Here is a 23,610-nt window from a genome sequence, read left to right as displayed (position 1 = left end):
TGGTTAGCATTTCATTTCTCTCCCTGATGGGGAGTATTCTCGTCTCATTATGTAGATGGTGTTCTAGGGACATAAGACAATCCGTGACGGTTCTGAGGGCAGTATTTTTCAATAAGACGGACATTTTTCTAAGCGGGTCACCCTCCGGCAGTGTTTGGCAAGCACTTCGAGTGTATTTCTGCCATGAAAAGCTCTCAGTGAAAACTCATCTGTCTCGCAGATGCCATTCGGAGTCGGCATAAAACAAGTAGGTCCCGTCCGGCCAATTTGTAGGAAAAATTAAAAAGGAGCACGACGCAAATTGGAAGAGAAGCTCGGCCTAAAATCTCTTCGGAGGTTATCGCGCCTTACATTTATTTCTTTTTATTTTATGTAAGGCATTTCATACCACGTCCTTGCAAAGACAATTTAATTGCAAAAATACACAACTTAGCACACACCGGTATCAAAGCCTACCAGCGGGTTAGGGGGTCAGAATATTCCCGCGGTAGGTATGCCTGTCGTAAGAGGCGACTAAAATACCAGATTCAAGGGGCTGTGTAGCGCAACCCTTTTAGGTTGCCAGCGCAATATATAGCTTCTCCAAACCCAATTCTCAACCTCACCTATCCGCGGCGAATCCTGTTTCACTAACAATCTCCTGTTGTTGTTGTTGTTGTAGCAGTGCTTCGCCCCACCTAAAAGCCGCGACCGATAACAAATTGCCAATTGATATTGCCTCGTCAATAAAGAACTGCAAAATAAAACTGTTTGCAGATGATGCTCTGTTGACAATAAGTGAAGAAACTATAGGCGTGGCCTTTGAAAAAATGCAGGACTTGAATTCTCTCTACATTTGGTTGTGTAAAAACAACCCTACTAGACAGCTGACAATCAGATGATTGATCATCTGTCAGGAAGTGCTGTAGGAAAGTCACATCAGGGCGCAGTACGAATATCCCATCAGGTTTGCTCTAGCAGTATGATAAACCTGATGGGTTTGGCTGTATACGTGTGACTTCAGACATGATGTAAACATTTGTCATGGCGGAGGCATCATGCCGGATGTAAACATTTGTCAGAGCGGAGGCATCATACCGGATGTAAACATTCGTCAGAGCGGAGGCATCATGCCGGATGTAAACAATTGTCAGAGCGGAGGCATCATGCCGGATGTAAACAATTGTCAGGGCGGAGGCATCATGCCTGATGTAAACATTAGTCAGGGCGGAACCATCAAACATGATGTAAACATTAGTCAGGGCGGATCCATCAAACCGGATGTGCAAATCAATCACATAGGATGCATCATAATAAATAAAACATATACAGATAGATGTATATAAAAATTCGTTTATTATTCAATATATGTGCACATTTATATAGTACTTATGATAAAAGACTATAAAAATATCTCAAAACGTCCAATTAAATATATATATCACATTATTTATTCTCACTTAGTTTTACTTATTTACTTATATATCTGATTACTTTTTTTAATGTTTTCATTGTTCATTAAAATTTCGTTTCTTGAAATAAAGTATATTTACATTATTTTTTTTTATTTTTACCTATTTACGTATATATCACATTGCTTTTCTTTATGTATTCATTAAAATTTCATTTCTTTAAAAAGCTAATAATTGTTTGTCTTTTCATTCTCAGGTACTTATGATAAAAAACTATAAAAAATATATATATTGCATTATTTATTATAACTTTTACTTATTTAAATGTGTAGATCATTACTTTTTTTAAGGATTCAGTATTCATAAAAATGTAATTTCTTTAAAAAAAACATAAATTGCATTTTTATATCAGATTGCTTTTCTTTATGTGTTCATTATTAATTAAAATTTCATTTCTTTTAAATTTTGTTCACAACATGTTTTGTCAAAAAGGCTTTTATTTATTAGTTAATTGTCCTTTTTGTCTCAGGTAGTTATGATAAAAGCTATATAAAAAATTCAATTAAATATTGGGACTAAATTAAAAAATATTTTGAAAACTTAAAAAACTTCATTTAAATATCACATTATTCTAACTTAAAAAAAGTAACTGACTAACTTAAAAATATTACGAAAACTTAAAAACTTCGTTTGTATATTACATTAGCCTAACTTAAAAACAGTAAATAATTAACTTAAATATATTCCGCAAACTAAAAAAATTCAAAAACATATAAAAAACCGAAAATTCAAAAGCTGCAACTTAAATGAAAAAGAAAAGAGGAAACAATTCATTGCGCTGGTGGGCTTGTCTGTGCAGTAACTAATTTTTGCTTTTTGCCGAATTTCCTTTGTGCCATCCTGTGGTGGCTGAGTTCAACAGCTTTTCTCATTCCTTTTTCATACGATGCATGTCCTTGGTGTATGAATACATCTAAAAACGTACCAAAAATCAATATAGGAATACAATCTATAATACATCTCTCTTTATAACATCTTACCGCGAAGAAATGTCTCGAACAAGGAAAGCTTTTGGAGACTTTTCTTTCCAGCTGCTCCCGCCCAGTTGTACTCTTCCATCAACGTGTCACAAAAAATTTCTTTAACTACTCGGGGTATGTCCTCTGAAATGCCCTTAATTTTGAACATATGAGCCTTCTAAAGTATGAAAGCGAAATTAAATTATGGTAAAAGATAACTTTTTGGGTCAAATTACCATTGCTACAGCATACTCCTCTACCTTCAATCTTTCTTCTACCCTTAGAACCTCTAATACATTCTGGAGAGGCAATGCGCTGGCAACTTCATCCATGTACTTGTCTCTGACTTCCCCAGTAATTTTGCACACAGAGCTTTCCACCTTCTTCAGCGTCACCTTGCACTCTCGCATTAAGTGCTGTTGCGCCAAAACTTCACTCTTCGGTACCGCCTGTTTAAAATGAAGGTTTATTGTTGAAGTATATATATTAACAAGAAACGAGTTGAAAATCGGTGTTACAAAATATTATATGCTCAGATGTGAGCTTTAGCAACAAAGTAGTTTGGTTGAGATATGGTCGGTACCTTTTTTCGTTATCAGCCCAATTCCCAATGTTTTCCCGGAGAGATTTTGCCCGTTCTCCATACAAAAATGGTTGAGAATGGCAAATTTTTGTATGGAGAACGGGAGAAATCTCCCCGGGAAAAGGATTGAGAATTGGGCTGTATATTTAAAATAATAATCTATCGTTGTTGGACGGCCATAACCGTTTAGACGGTTAAGCGCCAATTAAGTAGGAAGTAAGTAATCTATCGTTAGGCGAATGAAACTAATATTCTGCATAGCAAAGATTTGTATATACACAAAAAAGCCTAAGCCATTAGAGAATAATTGAAGCGAAAAGTAAAATTAATTGAATAAAAACAATACTTACATCTTGCTTTATTTCCTCCACCATTTTCATTAGTACGCTTTGATTATAGCTGAGTGTACGTTGCTAAGTTTAAAGAATACAAAAAGTACTTTGCATGAATATTGTAAAATACAAATATCTAGTTAAATACAAAATCATTCTGAATTTTAATGCTATTTTTCCTCCGTCTCCTATTACCCTACTTCTTACATTCTGTTCAATTTGATCCATCTTATAAATAATCTCCATCAAAACTCTCAGCACATCTATAAAAAGAATAATATATGTTTAATATCTTATACAAAACAATGGGGCGTATTCATAGTCAAACTTAGTTAAGAACTAAAAGTTAGTTACAGCTTTTTGACATAATTTTCTATTGGCTATCTGTCGAAAAAGCTTCAACTAACTTTATGTACCGCAATATGTAATATACATCACAGCTACCTAACTGATAGCTTTCTTGTTGGGGCATTGAAAACGATAGAAGTCAGCTGATCAAGTTAATTTTGTTGCACATATCTACCTTTGGCTAAAATATTCGTGCAAGTTTAAAAGACACTTAGGAATGAAAAAAACTTTACTGGTGATTAACTTGGTGTATAGAGTAACTTAATAACTCTAACCCATATCAAACTGGATGTGAGACAGTTCTCAAGCCCAAAAAACTTTTGTTATAATGCAAAATAAATAAATAGTGCAGTGAATTGATAGCAAGGGCGGTAATTCTTTACTTTAGCTCAGAACAGCTAAAACTCGTCCAAAAATATCAGGAGAGGTGTTAAAAGACGCGCTTTGGATCCAGGATCACGAATCCAAAAGCGTAAATTCAAAAGTTTATTTCGTTTGAGATATTTGCAAACAAATTTGAAAATTTTCATGTGATTGTTGTTTTGATGTTTGTACCCACAAGAAAAACTGTGGGTAAAAGTGTTTTGCGCGGATATAGTTGTGGTCTCCAAACCGGTGTTGGACCCACCCAGAGTAGTTTTTTAAAAGCGCGGCCAAAGGCCGCCAATGCAGAAAGGTGTTCTGCGCAAAAAATATGGGTAATAGTGCAGTTTACGGTACCCACCGAAATTTGGGCCAAAATTTTCGAGTGAGGTATCAAAAGACGCGTATTCACGTCTAGATCAAGAATCCGAAAGCGGAAGTTAACTTTTTTTGGTAATAGTCTAGTTGAGGGGTCGACTGCTAATACGCAAATAATACCAAAAATATCGAGAGAGGTGTCAAAAGACGCGTATTATTCTCGAGAACAATAATCCGATGGCGGAAAAGAAAAAGTTTATCCATGTCCGGAGATATTTGCAGTTGAAGTTGGCGATTTGTATGTGGTTGTTGTTGTGTTTGTACCCACAAAAAAATTTGTGCATCACCGTGGCGATAGCCACGGTTATACCACACACCCGGACTTGGCATGGCGTAGCCCAGGGTTATTTTTTATAAGCGCGGCCGAAGGCCGCCAACTCAGAAAGGTGTTCTGCGCAAAAATACTATGGATCCCACCCCCGGTTTCGGAGGTACCCGTGGGTCTTTTTTCGGTTTTTCGGTAATATCTTTTGAACGAGTTAATATTTTTATTTTCCGCTTTCGGATTATTAATACTGATGTCAAGACGCGTCATTTGACACCTCTCTCGATATTTTTGGTAGAGTATTAGCAGTCGACCCCTCAACTAGACTATTACCCTTTTTTTTATCCATTCAAAAGATATTAACGAAAAACAAAAAAAAAAAGACCCCGGGCCCCTCCGAAACCGGGGGTGGGATCCATAGTATTTTTGCGCAGAACACATTTCTGCGTTGCCGGCCTTCGGCCGCGCTTATAATAAATAACCCTGGGCTACGCCATGCCAAGTCCGGGTGTGTGGTATAACCGTGGCTACCGCCACAGTGATGCACAATTTTTTTGTGGGTATAAACATAACAACAACCACATTAAAATCGCCAACTTCAACTGCAAATATCTCCGGACAGAGATAAAATTTTTCTTTTCCGCCTTCGGATTATTGTTCTCGAGATTAATACCTCACTCGAAAATCTTAGCCCAACTTTAGGGTGGGTACCGTAAACTGCACTACTACCAAAATATGGATCCCACCCCCGGTTTCGCAGTGCTTCGGGGCCATTTTTTGGTTTTTTGGAAATATCTTTTGACAGAAATAAAATTTTGAATTTCCGCTTTCGGATTCATGGTCCTGGGATCAAAACGCGGTCGAGTTGTAGCAGTTGTGAGCTAAAGTAAAGAATTACCGCAATGGGGTGCTCTACATAGCAAATTTCTTTGTGATTACTATATCTGGTTCTGCTTTAATAGTGGTGGAAAGTGCAGCGATGTTATGTCGGGGAATGTTTCCAGTTATGACTTGTTGCAATGTGGGAATTCTTTTGCTAAACCAGAGGGCCCTTTATTCAATCCTGCGCTATTAAATTTAATTATCATGTTACACCTGGATATTATACCCGTCTTTGTATTAAAGGGTGCATCTATACTTGTAAATGTAACTTCTGGCATGATATTACATGGAGCTTTCATCTTGGCAATCATTTCTTTGCTTGGACAATGGAAAAATATAGAAACATTACATCTGGATTATCTGTTTTCTAAAAAATAAGTCTGAAATAGGTCGGTGTGCAATCCCATTCTGCGATAGGGCAGCAATCGATGTGCAAATGTATTAGGGCGGACTGAATAAATATAAAGCTTTCTCTTTTGGTATAGTGAAAATATGGTTAAGGACATTCAAAGAGATGGTCTATCAACATTTAAGCTTTTAATTTTAAAGTTAAGTGGTGTTTATCACGATTTTTGTTTTCACCTACAAATAACATGGGGATATTTGATTTTTAACTATATGTGGCCAAATGATTTGTGTATAAACGAAAGGTAGTACTCTAGAAGGGGGGTTTAAAACAACCAAATGAAAATTTAAAAAATTTACCTCCATTAGGTCCTGCCAGGTTGACTTCAATTTGGTTGGTTCCAACATCTTCAGCCTGATCTCCTTGTAGCAGTCCTTCAGCCTGATCGACTACCATTCCTGCTGAGGAAATGGCAGCACCTTCGGCTTCAGATGTAGCCTCATTAAAACGTATATTCGTTGCAAACACTTTATTGAAAGAATTCGCTGAAAATTATTGAAAGTTAACTTATGTACAAATCATGTACAAGAGATTTTCTTACCATTATTTGTAGATTCCATAACTGCACTTCTTGTAACTGGACTCTTCAAAAACTTTAGAATCAAATGCTAAAGGATACGTTTTAATTATATTTTTAAGAGTTATTTATTCGAAAGTGTGGAAAGTGTTACTTTATTGAAAGTTTATGAAACAAGGGTTAGGAAAAAGTGGCTTAATTGGAAAACTCATGGAATAGGTGGTGAAGAAGGGGTATAAGCAAAAATTTGCTTTCCTGAGGGATACAGAAGTACTTGTAATCAAGATCTTCTCTCTTTAAATCAACCAAATTTAAGCTTGGCTCACTTGCAACAACAATACCTAAACTATCGGAGGAGCTAACAGGTACATCGAAAAAATTTTGCGTTTTCCGAAAAACAGTACATTGCACTATTTCCAATTCTCCTGACCCTACAAGTTCTACTACCTTTATAGGGCCGACTTTTTTGCTATAAAAAAACAGTCTTTATCTTTCTTTAAATCAATATCGAAAGAGCATTGCTTGGAAGGTTTGTGAATCGATGAACTTACATCCTGCCTTTCTTTCAACCTTAAAAACAGCTGTTGCAATATTTGATTTGGTTTTCTTACTATCTTTTTAAAAATTGCATAAAATTTTCAAACCTGTAAGCAGAAAAGGAATCTAAAGGACCAAGATTTTTGACACATTCTGACAAGTGTAATAAACCATGAATGTTGAAAGTAACGCTTTCCTTCCCAAACATTATACTGAACTGCGTGACGAAATGCTCTAATATATCTTGGGCAACATCAGCCTCAGACCTAAACGACCTTTCACTTTAAAGAAGTCGAATGCCGGTATGTAGTAGTAGGAAAAGGAAGTACAACTCACTACTTATGCAGTCTTTTAAAACAAAAATGCCTGTGTATAGCAGGAACTGTCTGAATTCCGTTGCTTTCCACCGACTAACTTCATCTAAACTTCTCGCAGTACGACAGAATTCAGACGGAAAGTAATTCGAAATAAATTTAATATTTTCATTTATCTTTCGGATATTTGCATCGCTATTCAAACTTTTTAAAAACCTTTTTACGACACCTAAATCTACCAAATGCATACAGTCTAGTGGAAACTGAGAAACCATTTTAAAGCCGGCATCTTCTAAAACGGTTTTCTGTTGCCTGAATTGAGGACTGTGGTGAGACACATGATCTCTTTTCTCAAAACTTATATCCGTCCTGGGTATACCAGACGTTGTGGGTAAATATACTTTCCCATCCCAGTCACCCCCTATATGACACCTGGGGCATCCATGTTTGGCATTAAATGACATAACACCACTTACAAACGCCCTAGCTGGGGAGTCGCAAATGAACACACGCACATCAAATCTTAACAACACTTTATTGGGACCGACAGCAATACCGTTTTCTCGCAGGGATTTTGCCTCTGAAGCGAACTTAGCCATAAAATCATTAATATTTTCAGGCTTTTTAAAACCTGAGAAGCTAGCTATAACAAAAGGATCAACACTAGGAAAATGTACTAGTGCTCCAAGAATAGGCCATAAAACTCGACTTGAACTGTTAAAAAGTTTGAGACCATCTACTCCCACATCAATTAAAACCTCTTCTTGTGCCTCCAAAAATGAAAATTGTTTAGAAACTAGTTGGTCTTGTATACCAAAGTACAAAAATTCACCATTTGACATAGATTCTACACTGACTTTTTCTCGAAAGGTGTCTAAAAGAGTTTTGGCACACAACGGTACATCCTTTATCCCACCCTTTTGGAGTGCCTGAAGAAGTCCGTCTATAATATTATGAGCAACTTTAAAATCTATGGTCCAACTTCTTAGCAAGTCGTTCAGATCCGTACCTGCACCCTCTTCTACATAATAACTTTGGGCACCTAAACACTCTTCTACGCTTTCATCACAATCACTTCGAACACTATCAACTGGCAAACACTGACTGCAAAATCTCACTACTCAAAGGATTAGCCTCACTTTCCAAAGGATTAGCAACACTTTCCAAAGAATTAGCAACACTTTGCACTTTATCTTGAGAGGACTTCTCAAGTTCTTTAAACATTTTAACGTTATCGTCAAAGAGCTTTTTCTCTTTCGATAACCAATTAGCAAAATGCCTTCTTTTCATATTTTTTTTTATTATATTAACCTTTATTTTATTAATTAATTAATTTAAAAATCCCGTCGCGCTCTGAAAATTTTAAGTCTTTTGCGTTTTAGAAAATAATAGCTTTGTTCTGATATTCTCCAAATATCGTCCTCGTGTTCGCAAAACTGACCGAAAATAATGCAAGGGAACACAAATTGAGTTATTTATGGACAGGTACGCACAGTTTCGGGCAAACTTGAAAAAAAAATTAACAACACCAAGTTTGTATGTATTAGTAATCGCAATACTTTTGTGTGAATGTGTTGGTGAACACATCAGCGTTCTGCTCACGCGTCTTGTAGGGAAGTTAATGGTAAATGTGGAAAAAACAAATTACATGGTTATATCCACATCAAATAAACTAAATTTAGAACCACATACTTTAAATATAAAAAACGAAACCATTAGGGAGGTAAAGAAAAGCAAATATCTCGGCGTCATAATTGACAATAAATTAAAATTCTGTGATAATGTTGACTACGTAGTGAGTAAAATCTCAAAGAAAATTGGATTTATGAAAAGAACATGCAAATATTTAAAAAGGAAGTATAAAATATTAGTATATAAATCCATCATAAAACCCCATTTTATATATTGTGCCAGTGTTTTGTTTATCACATCGGACTCACAAATAAACAAGTTGCAAAAAATGCAAAATGGAGCAATGAGACATATACTCAACGCGCGGTACGACACAAGTATTTCATCAATGCTGAACACTCTTAAATGGCTGAACGTAAAGCAACTAATCTCCTTTCACACAATGAAATATATATACAACATTAAGACAGGAGCACTTCCGAACTACCTGAGAGAGAACTTAAGCTAGAGCAGTGATACACACACCTATCCTACTAGAGATAGACACCATTTCACATTACCACGTTGCCACACAGAAAATGCAAATCTAGATCTGTACTATAAAGGTTTGAAAATGTTTAATGAGTTACCTGCAGATATTAAAACGTGCAATAATTTGAAGAAATTTAAAAACCTATTATATAATTATTGTAAAACATATATTTAATACGAATTATATAAAATCAAAAGGATTATAGGCCATATGGCTGTCAATAAATAAATAAATAAATAAAAATATCCTATAACGGGAGTCCAAGGAAACTTTCTGTTTCAACAGGGGTGGACCATAATGAAACGGGTGTTAGAGGCGTTGGTTCCACATTACAATTAAAGAGATGGTTGGTGTCATATGGGGACACATTACAAGCGGGGCATACATTTTGTATGTCGGGGTTGATTCTGGATAGGTAAGAGTTTAACCTGTTACAGTATCCAGAACGAAGTTGAGCAAGAGTGACACGCGTTTCCCTGGGGAGTATGCGTTCCTCTTCCACAAGTTTTGGGTACTTTTCTTTGAGTACTGGATTCACCGGGCAATTCCTGACATAAAGGTCCAACGCCTGTTTGTGGAGTTCACCAAGGACCTGCTTGTGTTTTTTTGCTTCATACGGCTGGGTTCTTAGGTGCCTTATTTCCTCAAAATGCTTACAGAGATGACTCCTTAAGCCCCTGTTGTTGTTGGCTCATCAATCAGATGTCTGTTTAGATGCCCAGGTTTCTGGGTATTCAGCAGGAACTGTTTGGTTAGCATCTCATTTCTCTCCCTGATAGGGAGTATTCTCGCCTCATTATGTAGATGATGTTCTGGGGACATAAGAAGACAGCCCGTGGCGATTCGGAGAGCAGTATTTTGACAGGCCTGTAGCTTCTTCCAGTGGGTAATTTTTAGGCTTGGCGACCATATGGGTGACGCGTAGCACGTAAACGGCTGGCCAATTGCTTTGTATGTAGTAATGAGCGTTTCTTTATCTTTTCCCCAGGTACTGCCAGCAAGGGACTTGAGGATTTTATTACGGCTCTGGATTTACGGAACAATTGCGGCTGCGTGCTCACCAAAATGTAGATCCTGATCAAACGTCACACCCAAGATTTTGGGGTGTAGGACAGTCGGTAGCGTAGTGCCACCGACGTGCATGTTCAAAATGGTCGACATTTGGGACGTCCATGTTGTAAATAAGGTCGCGGAAGATTTAGTCGGTGATATGCCAGGTTTCGCGAGGCGAAAAAACTGGAGAGATCAGGGAGGTAGCCGTTTATTCTGTTGCAGAGCTCATCGATCGAGCGTATGAAACGATAGTGACTCCTTCTGGTGGTGAATGTAGCTTAGATGTGTAGAAATTAAACAAAAGTGGAGATAGACACCACCCTGTGGCACCCCTTGTTTAATTCTTCTTGGTTTTGATGTTTCGTTTCTAAATTGCACCGATGCCTGCCGACCTCCCAGATAATTTGCGGTCCACCTTTTAAGACATGGGGGAAGGGTAGACCCTTCCAGGTCTTGCAGTAACGTGCCATGGTTGACCGTATCAAAGGCTTTTGATAAGTCTAGCGCTACGAGTACTGTTCTATGGTGGGGGTTTTGATTTAAACCGCAATTTATCTGGGTGCTGACGGCATTTAGCGCGGTAGTGGTGCTATGGAGTTTTCTGAAGCCATGCTGTTGACAGGCTAGCTGCAAATTTGCTTGGAAGTAGGGGAGCAAAATGGCTTCAAGCGTCTTTGCTACTGGCGATAGGAGGGATATCGAACGATACGACTCACCTATGTTAGCTGGTTTCCCAGGCTTTACTAGCGGGACCACCTTGGCCATTTACCATTTTTCGGGTATGACAAAGGTGGAAAGAGACAGGTTAAAGACATGTGCTAAGTATTTGAAACCCTCTTTCCCAAGGCTTTTGAGCATCGGCATGGCTATGCCGTCTGGGTCCACTGCTTGGATGGTTTAGCGTGACCAATGGCATCTTCAACCTCTCTGGCGGCGATGGTAATTGGTGACGCGCTGAATTTATGTTTATGTGCGTGTCTGTTGGCCCTCCGTCTATCTTTGTCGACCGTAGAATGCATTACATATTGACGGCAGAAAGCGCTCACGCATTTTTTCGAATCCGACAGCACTTTATCGCCGAAGGCGATGGAAAATTTGTCATTGTGCTTAGACGGATTCGATAGGGACTTTACGGTGGACCAAAGTTCACCCACACCGGTAGAGAGGTTACAACCTCTTAGGTGCTCCTCCCATTTCGCCCGCTTGTGTTCATCCACAAGCAGTCTGATGCGTTGGTTGATATCCCTTATTTGGGGGTCGCCTGGGTCGAGCTGTCTTATAAGGTCACGTTCTCTCGCTAAGTTTGCGGCCTCCGCCGGGAAGTGGGGCCTAATTTCGGGAATTCTCCCGATGGGAATGACACGTGCCGAGGCGGATTCAATGACCTTACGGAAGGCACGCTCCCCTTGGCGGGCATCAGTCGGGATAGGGAGGGCAGCAAACAGGTTGTCTGTAAAAGATTTGTATTCATCCCACTTTCCTTTTTTAAAGTTCATGAAAGTGCGGTTTTCTGTAACGATGAAGTCGGCGGTACGCTCGAACGAATAAGTATAGGCAGGTGGTCGTATGCCAATGTTACCATCGGCTGCCAGTTGACGGAGTTTACGAGTTCTGCGCTCACGATTGAGATATCCGGCGAACTGTGACAGCTTCCTACCATACGTGTGGGGGCGTCTCCGTTTATTGTGCAGAACGTCGTTTCTTCTATTTGATCCGCCAACATCTCACCCCTACTGTCCGCCCGCAAGTTTGAATGCCATAGGTCGTGATGGGCATTAAAGTCGCCTAAGATAATGCGATTGTTGCCAGTGAGTAAGGCGCTAATATTAGAGCGGTATCCACTGGGGCAACAGGTGCTAGGAGGGATGTAGATGTTGATGATTTCTAGGTTTGCATCGCCTGACCGGACAAATAGGCCTTGACGTTCTAAGAAATTGTCCCTGCGGTCGATGCCAGGATCAAATGTATGATATTGCACAGAGTGGTGTATGATAAACGCGAGGCCGGCTCCATTTCCGCTCATGCGATCTTTTCTGTGGACATTATACTCAGAACAGGTTTGCAGTGCAGATCTTCCTGTGAGTTTAGTCTCTTGAATCGCAGCAATGCTGATGTTGTGCCGCTTCATGAAATCGACTATCTCCGTGATCTTCCCAGTTAGTCGTAGTAAGGCGTATACTACGGGACGCCCTTGGACGTGAACAGCAAGGAGCCACAAAAGATGTATAAAAGTTACGTGGACGTCGGGTTTTGGGATCAAGCCCAGAACAACCTGTCCGATGCAACCATCCCTTACACGAGACACACTGAACAGAGTATGACCGTCCTAAAAAGATTCTTTTCCGGCAGATGCAGCTAAACCATTTCTCAGGACCGGGGTCAGGAGACGGACACGGATTGGATTCGATACCTTCCCGGAGCAAGAGAATAGGGAGCATTCCCGCTGCAAGGAGCTGCTGGGAGGATGACAATTTGTGGGAGGGACGCAACAAATTAAATGGGGTTACATTGAAATGACAGTCCTTGGACGGGAAAAATCCCGAGTCGCTCCGGTACATAGAACCGACTGCCTTGGGAAACTCCTCATGGAACTTGCTGGTTGTGAGGGAGGGATGGCGTGAAGGTTTAATTTAGCCATATAAATCGTTCCCGAGATGGCCGGGCTGGCACCTTAATGGTGCTGTTACCGGAGCATACCGGATCTGTATCCGGCAAAGGACCATCACATCGATAACACTCCCCAAAGCCTTCATATCTGCGCTTTAAGCACATTAATATTGATTTAATTGGTCCTTTACCCCCATCAAATGGATATCGTTATTGTCTTACTGTTATTGATCGATTCTCAAGATGGCCTGAAGCTTTTCCAATTACTGATAACAGCGCGGAAACTGTAGCAAGCAAACTCGTAAGTTTTCAAGGTTTGGAGTACCACATCGCATTACTTCCGATCAAGGAAGGCAGTTTACATCCACACTTTATACTGAGTTATCAAAACTTCTTGGAATCAACCAGATTAAAACAACAGCTTATCATCCGCAAGCTAATGGTGTAATAGAACGATGGCATCTAAATTAAAGACATCCTTAATGTGTTTCAACACCAACAATTGGTCTCAACATCTACCTCTCATTCTTATGGGTCTTCGGTCTACGTATAGACCAGATATTGAAGCCAGCCCTGCTGAAATGGTTTTGGTGCTTCATTATGGCTGCCAGGCGAAATATTTACTGACAGTAAATTCATTCCACACAACGAGTTCGTAAAAAACTTAACAGATATAATGCGATTCATACGTCCATCAGATACGGCACATCATACAGTTAAAAAGCCTTTTGTCAATTCAAATTTACTGAATTCCACGCATGTTGTTGTTCGAAACGAAATGATGCGATTTCTCCTTACCATGGTCCGCATAAGGTCAAAAAACGTCTAAAGCCAGCATTTTTATCAAGTACGTTCGGTCAATAGTCCCACGAATCTATTCATAATTCAACTAGCTTTAAATGTACTTCCGCTAGTCTGGAGGGGAAGTAGTGTGGCGCCTATACTTGTTGTCAATAGACTGTACTTTTATATTATTTCTTTTGAACAAATATGTTGAGTTTTTTTATGAAAGTATTGAAAATATTTTTGGAGATTAAAAAATTTAGTTTGTTCAGAAAATATTCGTTTGTGTGAAATTAATTTCTTAAAATTTTTTTAAGTGAATCCTTTTAAGGCACTTAAGGTTCAATACCTTCCCGGAGCAGGAGGGTATGGAGCAGTCCAACTGCAAGGAGCTGCTCCGACGATGACAAATTAACATAACATAAAGGGACATAACAAATTAAATATGGTTACACTGAAATTATAGCCCTTGGTCGGGAAAAAAAAATACTGAGTCGCTCCGGTACATAGAACCGGCTACCGTGGGAAGCGAGCTCCGTTTCGGGATTCAAGGGGTTGTGTAGCACAATATATAGCTTCTCCAACCCAATTGTCAACCTCACCTTCGAGCGGCGAATCCCGTTTCACTAACAGACGAAGCTCTGGCGACCCCAAGCTCCTCATGGAACTTGGGGGTGGGGAGGGAGGGATGGCCTGAAGGTTTAATGTGGCCATATAAATCGTTCCCGAGATGGTCGGGCCAGCACCTTAATGGTGCTGTGTTACCGGAGCGTATCGGATCTGTATCCGACAAAGGACCATCACATCGATAACACTCCCCAAAGCCTTCGAGGAGTAACTAATCGCTACAACAACAACAACAACAAGCTCCGTTTTTAGAATCCGAAAGCGGAATTTAAAAATTTTATTTATTTCGAAAGACAGTTACAAAAAACAGAAAATGAACCCGAGAGGGTCCGAAATATGTGACCCGATCCAGTTTTTTGCACAGAACACCTTTCTACGTTGGCGGTCTTCGGCCGCGATTTAAAAAAAATCCCTGGAGGGGTAAAACTAAATGCACGCAGAACACCTTTCTGCATTAGTGTGTGTATGTACAACAAATTTGGAAAAATACAACAACCACATTTAAATTTGAACCGATTTCTTTGCTTATATCTTTTGACAGAAATAAAAATTAAAATGGTAAGTTTTGATAAAAATTAGGTGACACACCGTCTTGTAAAACGTTACACCGGCCAGTCCACAAATATGGGAACAAAATTAAGTCCGTTTCGAAATTATTTTGTACACAAATTTTTTTCAGTGCACAACACCATTACAACAACCACATGAAAATTGCCAACTTCAACTAGAAATATCTCCAGACAGAGAAATTTTTCTTTTCCGCCTTCGGATTATTGTTGTCGAAGTCAATAGGAGTCTTTTGACCCCTCTCGCGCTATTTTTGGACTTAGTGCAGTATACGGACAATTCCAAAATCAAAAAAAGAAGTATGAGGATTGATAGACATGGTCAAGGTGAGTATAACTACACAAATTTTTTTGTGGGCAAATGACAATAACAGGAGTTATTAAGGGTCAAAGTTCATATGAAGCATTTTTTTTTAAATCTAAATTTCTCTTTAAGTATCGAACCGATTTTCAAACATTTTTTTTTTTTTTCATTGTATAGGTCATGATACAAAAAAGAAGGTAGTTCCACTCAAAATTTTTTGACGTCTTTGGGGATTTTTGAAGTTTCATTATGTTTGTTGTTTTGCCAGAAGCGTTGCCATACCGTTACTGTTTAAGGCGAAATTGAGGTTTTTCGAGATGGAAATTTCCTTTAGGATGAAAACGCAATGGTCATCTGAGACAATAATAATATGCTTTAGCACGATTTATGTGCATATATATTGATTGAGAATACAGTAAAACATGCAATTTTATTGAAAAATAGTGGATAATGACTCATATCTTTATGGCAGCTTAACCCCTAGACAGACAAGAAATACACGAAAAATCCTGTTGTTCTAGCATGGCCCTATTATCATGCCCCTACAGTGGATATTTCTAAAGGCATGTTGGGAAAAAGTGTACCTCCAAAGTCTGCACATCTATGTCAATGCTAAAAGGGCACAGAATGTGTATAGGCGGGGCTGCCCCAAGGTGATCCCTGGTACAACGGGCAGAAAAACTCTCATAACTAGTTGCTAACCTGCAGAGCTACAGGTTAATGTTCTCCCAAAAAAAATAGTATATAAAAAAAAATTAAAAAAGGTGGACCTGTAGCCAAATTATCAAGAAATTGCGGTGTCGGTTTATAAGGACCTCCTTTGAGCAAGCAATTGACAAACGTGTATGTTTTGTCCAAATGTTCTGAGCAAACGTACGGACACTTAAGAAGGCTATTTGCCCTTGCTTTGCATACTTCGATCCATGTTTTTTCCACCGAAACAATTTTCGGGAGCTCGAAAATCTTATTAAAAACCTTCTTCTCTATGCTGATATTTCGTATTAAAATATTTCCAAGGCATGGGCCTTATTTTTTTTTTCTTTTCTATTTAAAATAACTATCAAAGCAATTTAGTCGTATTCGTTAATAAGAAATCCATCAAAATTCGAAAAATTCGTAACATTTTTCAATCTGGTAGCTCACTTTTGATGAAATTGACATTGTCCCCGCAAAAGTCAAGTGGCTAACGTCACACTAAATGGAACTACATCCATTTTTTTTATCATGGTATAGGTAGTAAAATTCCCTTCCATTTGATATGCTGTTTGTATTCCTATCCCGTAAAATACTTAAAAAATTCGATGTTTAAAAGTGCTATATTTACTAAGTAAATTACGCATATTTATTTGTACATATGTATGTATGTGTATGTATATTTCGTTAATAGCCGTGTTTTTTAACACGCGTATATCCGTTTACGCTTAAAGTTTATATTGACTGCTAAGAGACAAATTATAAATACACCTCTGAAATTGCTGCGCATAAATTTTGTCCTACTAAATTTCAATACGCATTATACTCAGATGTAACTGAAATATGTGTCTTTGTTTCACCCTGTACACTAATTCTATGTATTATATGTGTGTCCACAATTCATCGCAACTGATTCAGCTATATGTTATACCCTATGGCCATCAGAGCGTTGCGTCTCCGCTTTTCGGTACACCCTGTTGCTGTAGCTAGTTGTTTTACCACAGCCGCTAGATGGGTCTCCTAAGCATTATCTAAGCGAAGATAGGCGTTTTTTAACACGCGCAAAAGAAACGTATACGCGCGTGTTAAAAAACACGGCTAATGTTAAAGCCAGTATGGCCTTATTGCCATTTTCAAAACGTGGTTGTGGTAATTTTATTAGGCTGTACCTAAAAACGCGCAAAAGAGTGCGTACAGTGGCATGTTGCCACGGTTCATACAACCACCCGGACTTGGCATGGCGTAGCCCAGGGTTATTTAAATAAGGGCGGCCGAAGGCCGCCAACTCGGAAAGGTGTTCTGCACATAAAGGAAACAAATACCAGGTATTCTGCGCAGAATTACTGTTAATTTGCCCAAAATAAAGTTTTGGTATACCAGGAACAGGACAGTTGGTATTGCATTGATGGGACTAAAGATATTATATATAATTTTAAATGAAAGCTTAAATTATTTCCCAACTACCAAACTGTACATAAAGGAAACAAATACCAGGTGTTCTGCGCAGAATTACTGTTAATTTGCCCAAAAAAAATTTTTGGTATACCAGGAACAGGACAGTTGGTATTGCATTGATGGGACTAAAGATATTATATATAATTTTAAATGAAAGCTTAAATTATTTCCCATCTACCAAACTATATTTTCATATATTTAATACAGCAATTAAATTAAAAAAAAATTAAGTTTTTAAAAATTTTGATGTTTTTTAAAAAATTATATTATTTCAGGAAATTCTTTGCAGTTATATACTTAAGATATACATCAAATGAAAGGTATTGGAAATACCAATCCAACGACGTTGATAATCGGTTCAATACTTTAGAAGTAATTTAGATTTAAAAAAAAGCGCATTATGAACTTTGACCTTTATGAACGCTTCCCAAGGCAGTCGGTTCTATGTACCGGAGCGACTCGGGATTTTTCCCTACCAAGGACTGTCATTTCAGTGTGACCCCATTTAATTTGTTTCGTCCCTACCACAAATTGTCATCCTCCCAGCAGCTCCTTGCAGCAGGACTGCTACATATTCTCTTACTCCGGGAAGGTATCGAACCCAATCCGGGTCCGTCTCCTGACCCCGGTCCTGAGAAATGGTTTTGCTGCATTTGCCAGAAAAGAATCTTTTTAGGACGGTCATACTCTGTTCAGTGTGTCTCGTGCAAGGGATGGTTGCATCGGACAGGTTGTTCTGGGCTTGATCCCAAAACCCGACGTCCACGTAACTTTTATAAATCTTTTGTGGCTCCTTGCTGCTCACGCCCAAGGGCGTCCCGTAGTCTACGCCTAAGCGTATCCCCACTACCTTCCAGCAGCTTCGCTGCTCAGCAAGCCACAACAAGTACCCGCTGCTGCTCGCGCCCCACGGCGCCAGCAACTCAAACAGCTGATACCACTCATAACTACTACCTTCGTAGTAGAGCTGGTAGCAATGCTGAGCATCAGCCCCTGCCCCCGTCTTCTTCTCCCCCCCTCTTTTCTGGCAGCAATCGTGCAGGTCAGGGAAACAGACTCTTAGTCCCTGCCTCCGTTTGCACCGTCTGCCAGCACAGAATATATAGGTTTGCGACATCCGCTCAATGCAGCTCCTGCCTTGGGTGGTGCCACTTTCCTAGATGTTCTGGTCTCCGCGACGGCAACCCCTCGACGGGTTTCATCGCGCCATGTTGCCAGGTCGCAAACCCAAATCATCCGGGTACCCCAATGCTTGCCCAAGGGCGCCCAGTCCCAAGGCCACAACAGCAATTGCGTCCTGGCCTTCCACAACCTAGGCGTAGTCACCCCTCACTTACCCCTAGAGTGGCGGCGTCACCCCTCATGCACTTCAGAATTCTGCAGTTCAACTGTAATGGACTAACTGGGAAGATTACGGAGATAGTCGATTTCATGAAGCGGCACAACATCCGCATTGCTGCGATTCAAGAGACTAAACTCACAGCAAGATCTGCATTGCAGACCTGCTCTGGTTATAATGTCCACAGGAAAGACCGCGAGAGCGGAAATGGAGGCGGCCTCGCGTTTATTATACACCACTCTGTGCAATATCATATATTTGATCCTGGCATCGACCGCAGTGACAATGTCCTAGAACGTCAAGGCCTATCTGTCCGGTCAGGCGATGCAAATCTAGAAATCATCAACATCTACATCCCTCCTGTCACCTGTTGCCCCAGTGGATACCGCCCTAATATCGAGGCCTTACTCACTGGCAACAATCGCATTATCTTAGGCGATTTCAATGCCCATCACGACCTATGACATTCAAACTTGCGGGCGGAAAGTAGGGGTGAGATGTTGGCGGATCAAATAGACGAAACGACGTTCTGCACAATAAACGGAGACGCCCCACACGTATGGTTGGAAGCTGTCACAGTTCGCCAGATATCTCAATCGTGAGCGCAGAACTCGTACACTGCGTAAACTGGCAGCCGATGGTATCATTGGCATCCGACCACCTGCCTATACTTATTTCGTTCGAGCGTACCGCCGACTTCATCGTCACCAAAAAACGCACTTTCATAAACTTCAAAAAAGGAAAGTGGGAAGAATATAAATCTGCAACAGACAGCAGCTTTGCTGCCCTCCCTATCCCGACTGATGCCCGCCAAGGGGAGCGTGCCTTCCGTAAGGTCATTGAATCCGCCTCGGCACATTTCATTCCCGCCGGGAGAATTCCCGAAATCTGGCCCCACTTCCCGGCGGAGGCCGCGAGCTTAGCGAGGGAACGCGACCTTATAAGACAGCTTGATCCAGGCGACCCCCAAATAAGGGATATAAACCAACGCATCAGATTGCTTGTGGACGAACACAAACGGGCGAAATGGGAAGAGCACCTAAGAGGTTGTAACCTCTCTACCGGTGTAGGTAAACTTTGGTCCACCGTAAAGTCCCTATCGAATCCGACTAAGCACAAAGACAAAGTTTCCATCGCCTTTGGCGATAAGGTGCTGTCGGATGCGAAAAAATGCGCGAGCGCTTTCAGCCGACAATATATAATGCATCCTACGGTCGACAAAGATAGACGGACAGCCAATAGACACGCACATAAACACAAACTCAGCGCGTCACCAATTACCATCACCGCTAGAGAGGTTGAGGACGCCATTGGTCGCGCTAAACCATCCAAAGCAGTGGGCCCAGACGGCATAGCCATGCCGATGCTTAAAAACCTAGGGAAAGAGGGTTTCAAATATTTAGCGCATGTCTTCAACCTGTCTCTTTCCACCTTTGTCATACCCGAGAAATGGAAAATGGCCAAGGTGGTCCCGCTACTAAAGCCTGGGAAACCAGCTAACGTAGGTGAGTCATATCGTCCGATATCTCTCCTATCGCCAGTGGCAAAGACGCTTGAAGCCATTTTGCTCCCTTATTTCCAAGCACATTTGCAGCTAGCCCCTCATCAGCATGGCTTCAGAAAACTTCATAGCACTACCTCCGCGTTAAATGTCATTAGCACCCAGATAAATTGCGGTTTGAATCAATATCCCCACCATAGAACAGTACTCGTAGCGTTAGACCTATCAAAAGCTTTTGATACGGTCAACCATGGCTCGTTACTGCAAGACCTGGAAGGGTCTACCCTTCCCCCATGTCTTAAAAGGTGGACCGCAAATTATCTGGGTGGTCGGCAGGCATCGGTGCAATTCAGAAACGAAACATCAAAACAAAGGAGAATTAAACAAGGGGTGCCACAGGGTGGTGTCCTATCCCCGCTTTTGTTTAATTTCTACATATCTAAGCTACCTTCACCACCGGAAGGAGTCACAATCGTTTCCTACGCCGATGACTGCACAATAATGGCCACAGGCCCAGGCCCAAAGATCGATTATCTATGCAATAAAATAAACGGCTATCTCCCTAATCTCTCCAGTTTTTTCGCCTCGCGAAACCTGGCATTGTCACCGACTAAATCTTCCGCGACTTTATTTACAACATGGACGCCCCAAATGTCGACCATATTGAACATCCACGTCGATGGCACTACGCTACCGACTGTCCTACACCCCAAAATCTTGGGTGTGACGTTTGATCAGGATCTACATTTTGGTGCGCACGCAACCGCAATTGTTCCAAGAATTCAGAGCCGTAATAAAATCCTCAAATCCCTTACTGGCAGTACCTGGGGAAAAGATAAAGAAACGCTCTTGACCACATACAAAGCAATTAGCCAGCCGATTACGTGCTACGCGTCACCCATATGGTCGCCAAGCCTAAATCCACCCACTGGAAGAAACTACAGGCCTGCCAAAATACTGCTCTCAGAATCGCCACGGGCTGTCTTCTTATGTCCCCAGAACACCATCTGCATAATGAGACGAGAATACTCCCCATCAGGGAGAGAAATGAGATGCTGACCAAACAGTTTCTGTTGAATACCCAGAAACCTGGGCATCCCAACAGACATCTGATTGACGAACCAGCAGCGCCTAGGGGCCTAAGGAGTCATCTCCGTAAGCATTTTGAGGAAATACGGCACCTGAGAACCCAGCCGTATGAAGCGGAAAAACACAAGCAGGTCCTTGGTGAACTCCATAGACAGGCGTCGGACCTTTATGTCGGGAATTGCCCGGTGAATCCAGTACTTGAAGAAAAATATCCAGAACTCGCAGAAGAGGAACGCATACTCCCCAGGGAAACGCGTGTCACTCTTGCTCAACTTCGTTCTGGATACTGTAACAGGTTAAACTCCTACCTATCCAGAATCAACCCCGACATACAAAATGTATGCCCGGCTTGCAATGTGTCCCCACATGACACCAACCATTTCTTTAATTGTAATGTGGAACCAACGCCTCTAACACCCCTTTCCTTATGGTCCACCCCTGTTGAAACGGCAAGTTTCCTTGGACTCCCGTTAGAGGATATTGATGACAATTTGTGATCGGTCGCGGCTATTAGGTGGGGCGAGCATTGCTACAACAACAACAACAACCTTTAATAACTTTTGTTGTTGTTGTTTGCCCAACAAAAAAATATATATCGTTATGTTTCTTTTATTAATACCTATCGATCTCAATTTTTCGTTTTTTTTATATCAGCATTGTCCGTATACTGCACTTGTTCCAAGAAATATTTGAAAATGAAACTTTTTACGTGGTTGTTGTACACAGGAAAAACTTTGGTGTACAAAAGGGTAATGCTATAAGACAGCATCACACTCTTAATACACGTCAAAAACAATCGGGGTGAGTCAAAGGGAGCGTTTTGGGCCCAGTATCTCTATTCCGAAAACGGAAATAAAAGATTTTGTGTATGTGAAGATATTTGCAAAAGAAATTGAAACTATTCATGTAGTTAAGCGTCGTTTGACGCCCTTCCCGATATTTTTGGACGTGTATTAAGAGTGGTATGATTTCGTGTAGAAACAGAGAGCATGCCTTTATAATCATAAAATTCCAATGCTAGTTTGGTTCCAAATAAAGCCATTACAGTTTATAGTTTTAAAACTTATAACTACGGACTTAAGCAGCAAAACGGCCTTCAGGATCTGATGTTCCATTTCATGGAGCGAAACGTTATGCTTGCATTTTGCCCAATACGAAAGGAGCTACGGGATAAATCATTTATCAAAACACAATTAAAATAAGGTAATTTACTAACCAAGTCGGATTGCAGCACAAAGCACTGCGAAAAACAAAACATTGTTCCGTACATCAGCTTGCACGCGTTTCTTTTCCTCAGCCGGATCGATCTGCGGCGGCATACGAAACATGTCGATTTATTATTTTAATTAATTTTAATGTTGCTTTTCAAAAATTTAGTAAACAACTAATTCCAATTTTTGGAAAAGAAAATTGAGGATGAAGATGTTTATCGGTTATCGATCATTTTATCGATATCATTATGGATTTTTATAAATCAGAAATCATAATACAAGATTGCGCATTGCCCGTATAAACAGAGGTCAGCTTTTTATGGGCAATTTTACATCAATTTCCTTTAGCTCTTGTTTTTCTCTCTCTTTCTTTCATTCGCTCAAGCCGTCAAGTGTTACGTATTTGCGCAGAATGAAGCAATTTTGATCTCGTGAATGCGCAATCTTCTATGTGTAATTTGTGTTTATAAATTACGGCGTTATTATGTATAACGCAAAGCGGCGCGAGGAGTCACTTTCACCCAAGTGAAACCAAATTCGTATCATATAAGAGCATTCATTCACTTCGGTGACTCTCGGTGACTATGGGTGATTGCAGATGATTATCTTACGTTTTTTCGTATTATATAGCGAAGCAAAGTGTCACGAACACTCATTTTTGCTGTCAAAATATTCACTTGCTTCTGGGTCGCGTTTGCCTCATTCACTTCGCTTTTTTATTGTCGTTTTTTTTTTATCATTTTTGAGTAAAAATTGAAGAATCTTTACATTTCGTGAAAAAAAAAATTGAAAATTTTCATAGACAGCTGACAATGGTTAAATTAAGAGCTGCGTTCAATGTGGGCGCATATTTCGTCAAATAAAATAGAATAAAAAATAATAA

The 23,610-nt window shown here is 40.2% G+C and overlaps 2 protein-coding genes across 4 annotated transcripts; both read right to left on the bottom strand.

Annotated features, from left to right (window-relative positions):
* Window positions 1-1,648: 1,648 nt before the first annotated feature.
* Window positions 1,649-6,947, bottom strand: LOC137252331 (uncharacterized). Of its 3 annotated transcripts, none has more exons than XM_067787871.1 (7): window positions 6,509-6,947; window positions 6,267-6,452; window positions 3,533-3,588; window positions 3,344-3,406; window positions 2,647-2,859; window positions 2,432-2,588; window positions 1,649-2,364 (listed from the first exon to the last, which is right to left on the bottom strand). In XM_067787871.1, exons 1-7 carry the CDS (start codon window positions 6,525-6,527, stop codon window positions 2,222-2,224), a joined length of 837 nt encoding a protein of 278 aa, XP_067643972.1. In that variant the 5' UTR covers window positions 6,528-6,947; the 3' UTR covers window positions 1,649-2,221. The 3 variants fall into 3 exon arrangements, with proteins under 3 accessions (XP_067643972.1, XP_067643973.1, XP_067643974.1); XM_067787872.1 differs by having other exon boundaries at window positions 2,432-2,585; XM_067787873.1 differs by having other exon boundaries at window positions 2,671-2,859.
* A 15,537-nt stretch (window positions 6,948-22,484) lies between these two features.
* Window positions 22,485-22,945, bottom strand: LOC137252418 (mitochondrial import receptor subunit TOM5 homolog). Its single transcript, XM_067788059.1, has 2 exons — window positions 22,733-22,945; window positions 22,485-22,679 (listed from the first exon to the last, which is right to left on the bottom strand). The coding sequence occupies exons 1-2, from the start codon at window positions 22,842-22,844 to the stop codon at window positions 22,648-22,650; spliced, it is 144 nt and encodes a 47-aa protein (XP_067644160.1). The 5' UTR covers window positions 22,845-22,945; the 3' UTR covers window positions 22,485-22,647.
* Between the last annotated feature and the right edge of the window lie 665 nt (window positions 22,946-23,610).

Source organism: Eurosta solidaginis, chromosome 5 (genome assembly GCF_040869045.1).
Source record: "Eurosta solidaginis isolate ZX-2024a chromosome 5, ASM4086904v1, whole genome shotgun sequence".
NCBI classification, from domain to species: Eukaryota; Metazoa; Arthropoda; class Insecta; order Diptera; family Tephritidae; genus Eurosta; species Eurosta solidaginis.
Note: the sequence above shows the minus strand (reverse complement) of the source record. Positions and strands in the feature narration are given on the sequence as shown.

What these genes read in the sequence shown, in the direction of transcription:
- LOC137252331 (XM_067787871.1), bottom strand. An exon ending in TGGAGGAAATAAAGCAAGAT is followed by an intron (nt 2,860 to 3,343) that starts GTAAGTATTGTT and finishes CATTTTAAACAG; the next exon opens with GCGGTACCGAAGAGTGAAGT. An exon ending in AGGAGTATGCTGTAGCAATG is followed by an intron (nt 2,589 to 2,646) that starts GTAATTTGACCC and finishes TTCATACTTTAG; the next exon opens with AAGGCTCATATGTTCAAAAT.
- LOC137252418 (XM_067788059.1), bottom strand. Translation starts at nt 22,844, where the DNA reads ATGTTTCGTATGCCGCCGCAGATCGATCCGGCTGAGGAAAAGAAACGC. An exon ending in TTGTGCTGCAATCCGACTTG is followed by an intron (nt 22,680 to 22,732) that starts GTTAGTAAATTA and finishes TTTATCCCGTAG; the next exon opens with CTCCTTTCGTATTGGGCAAA.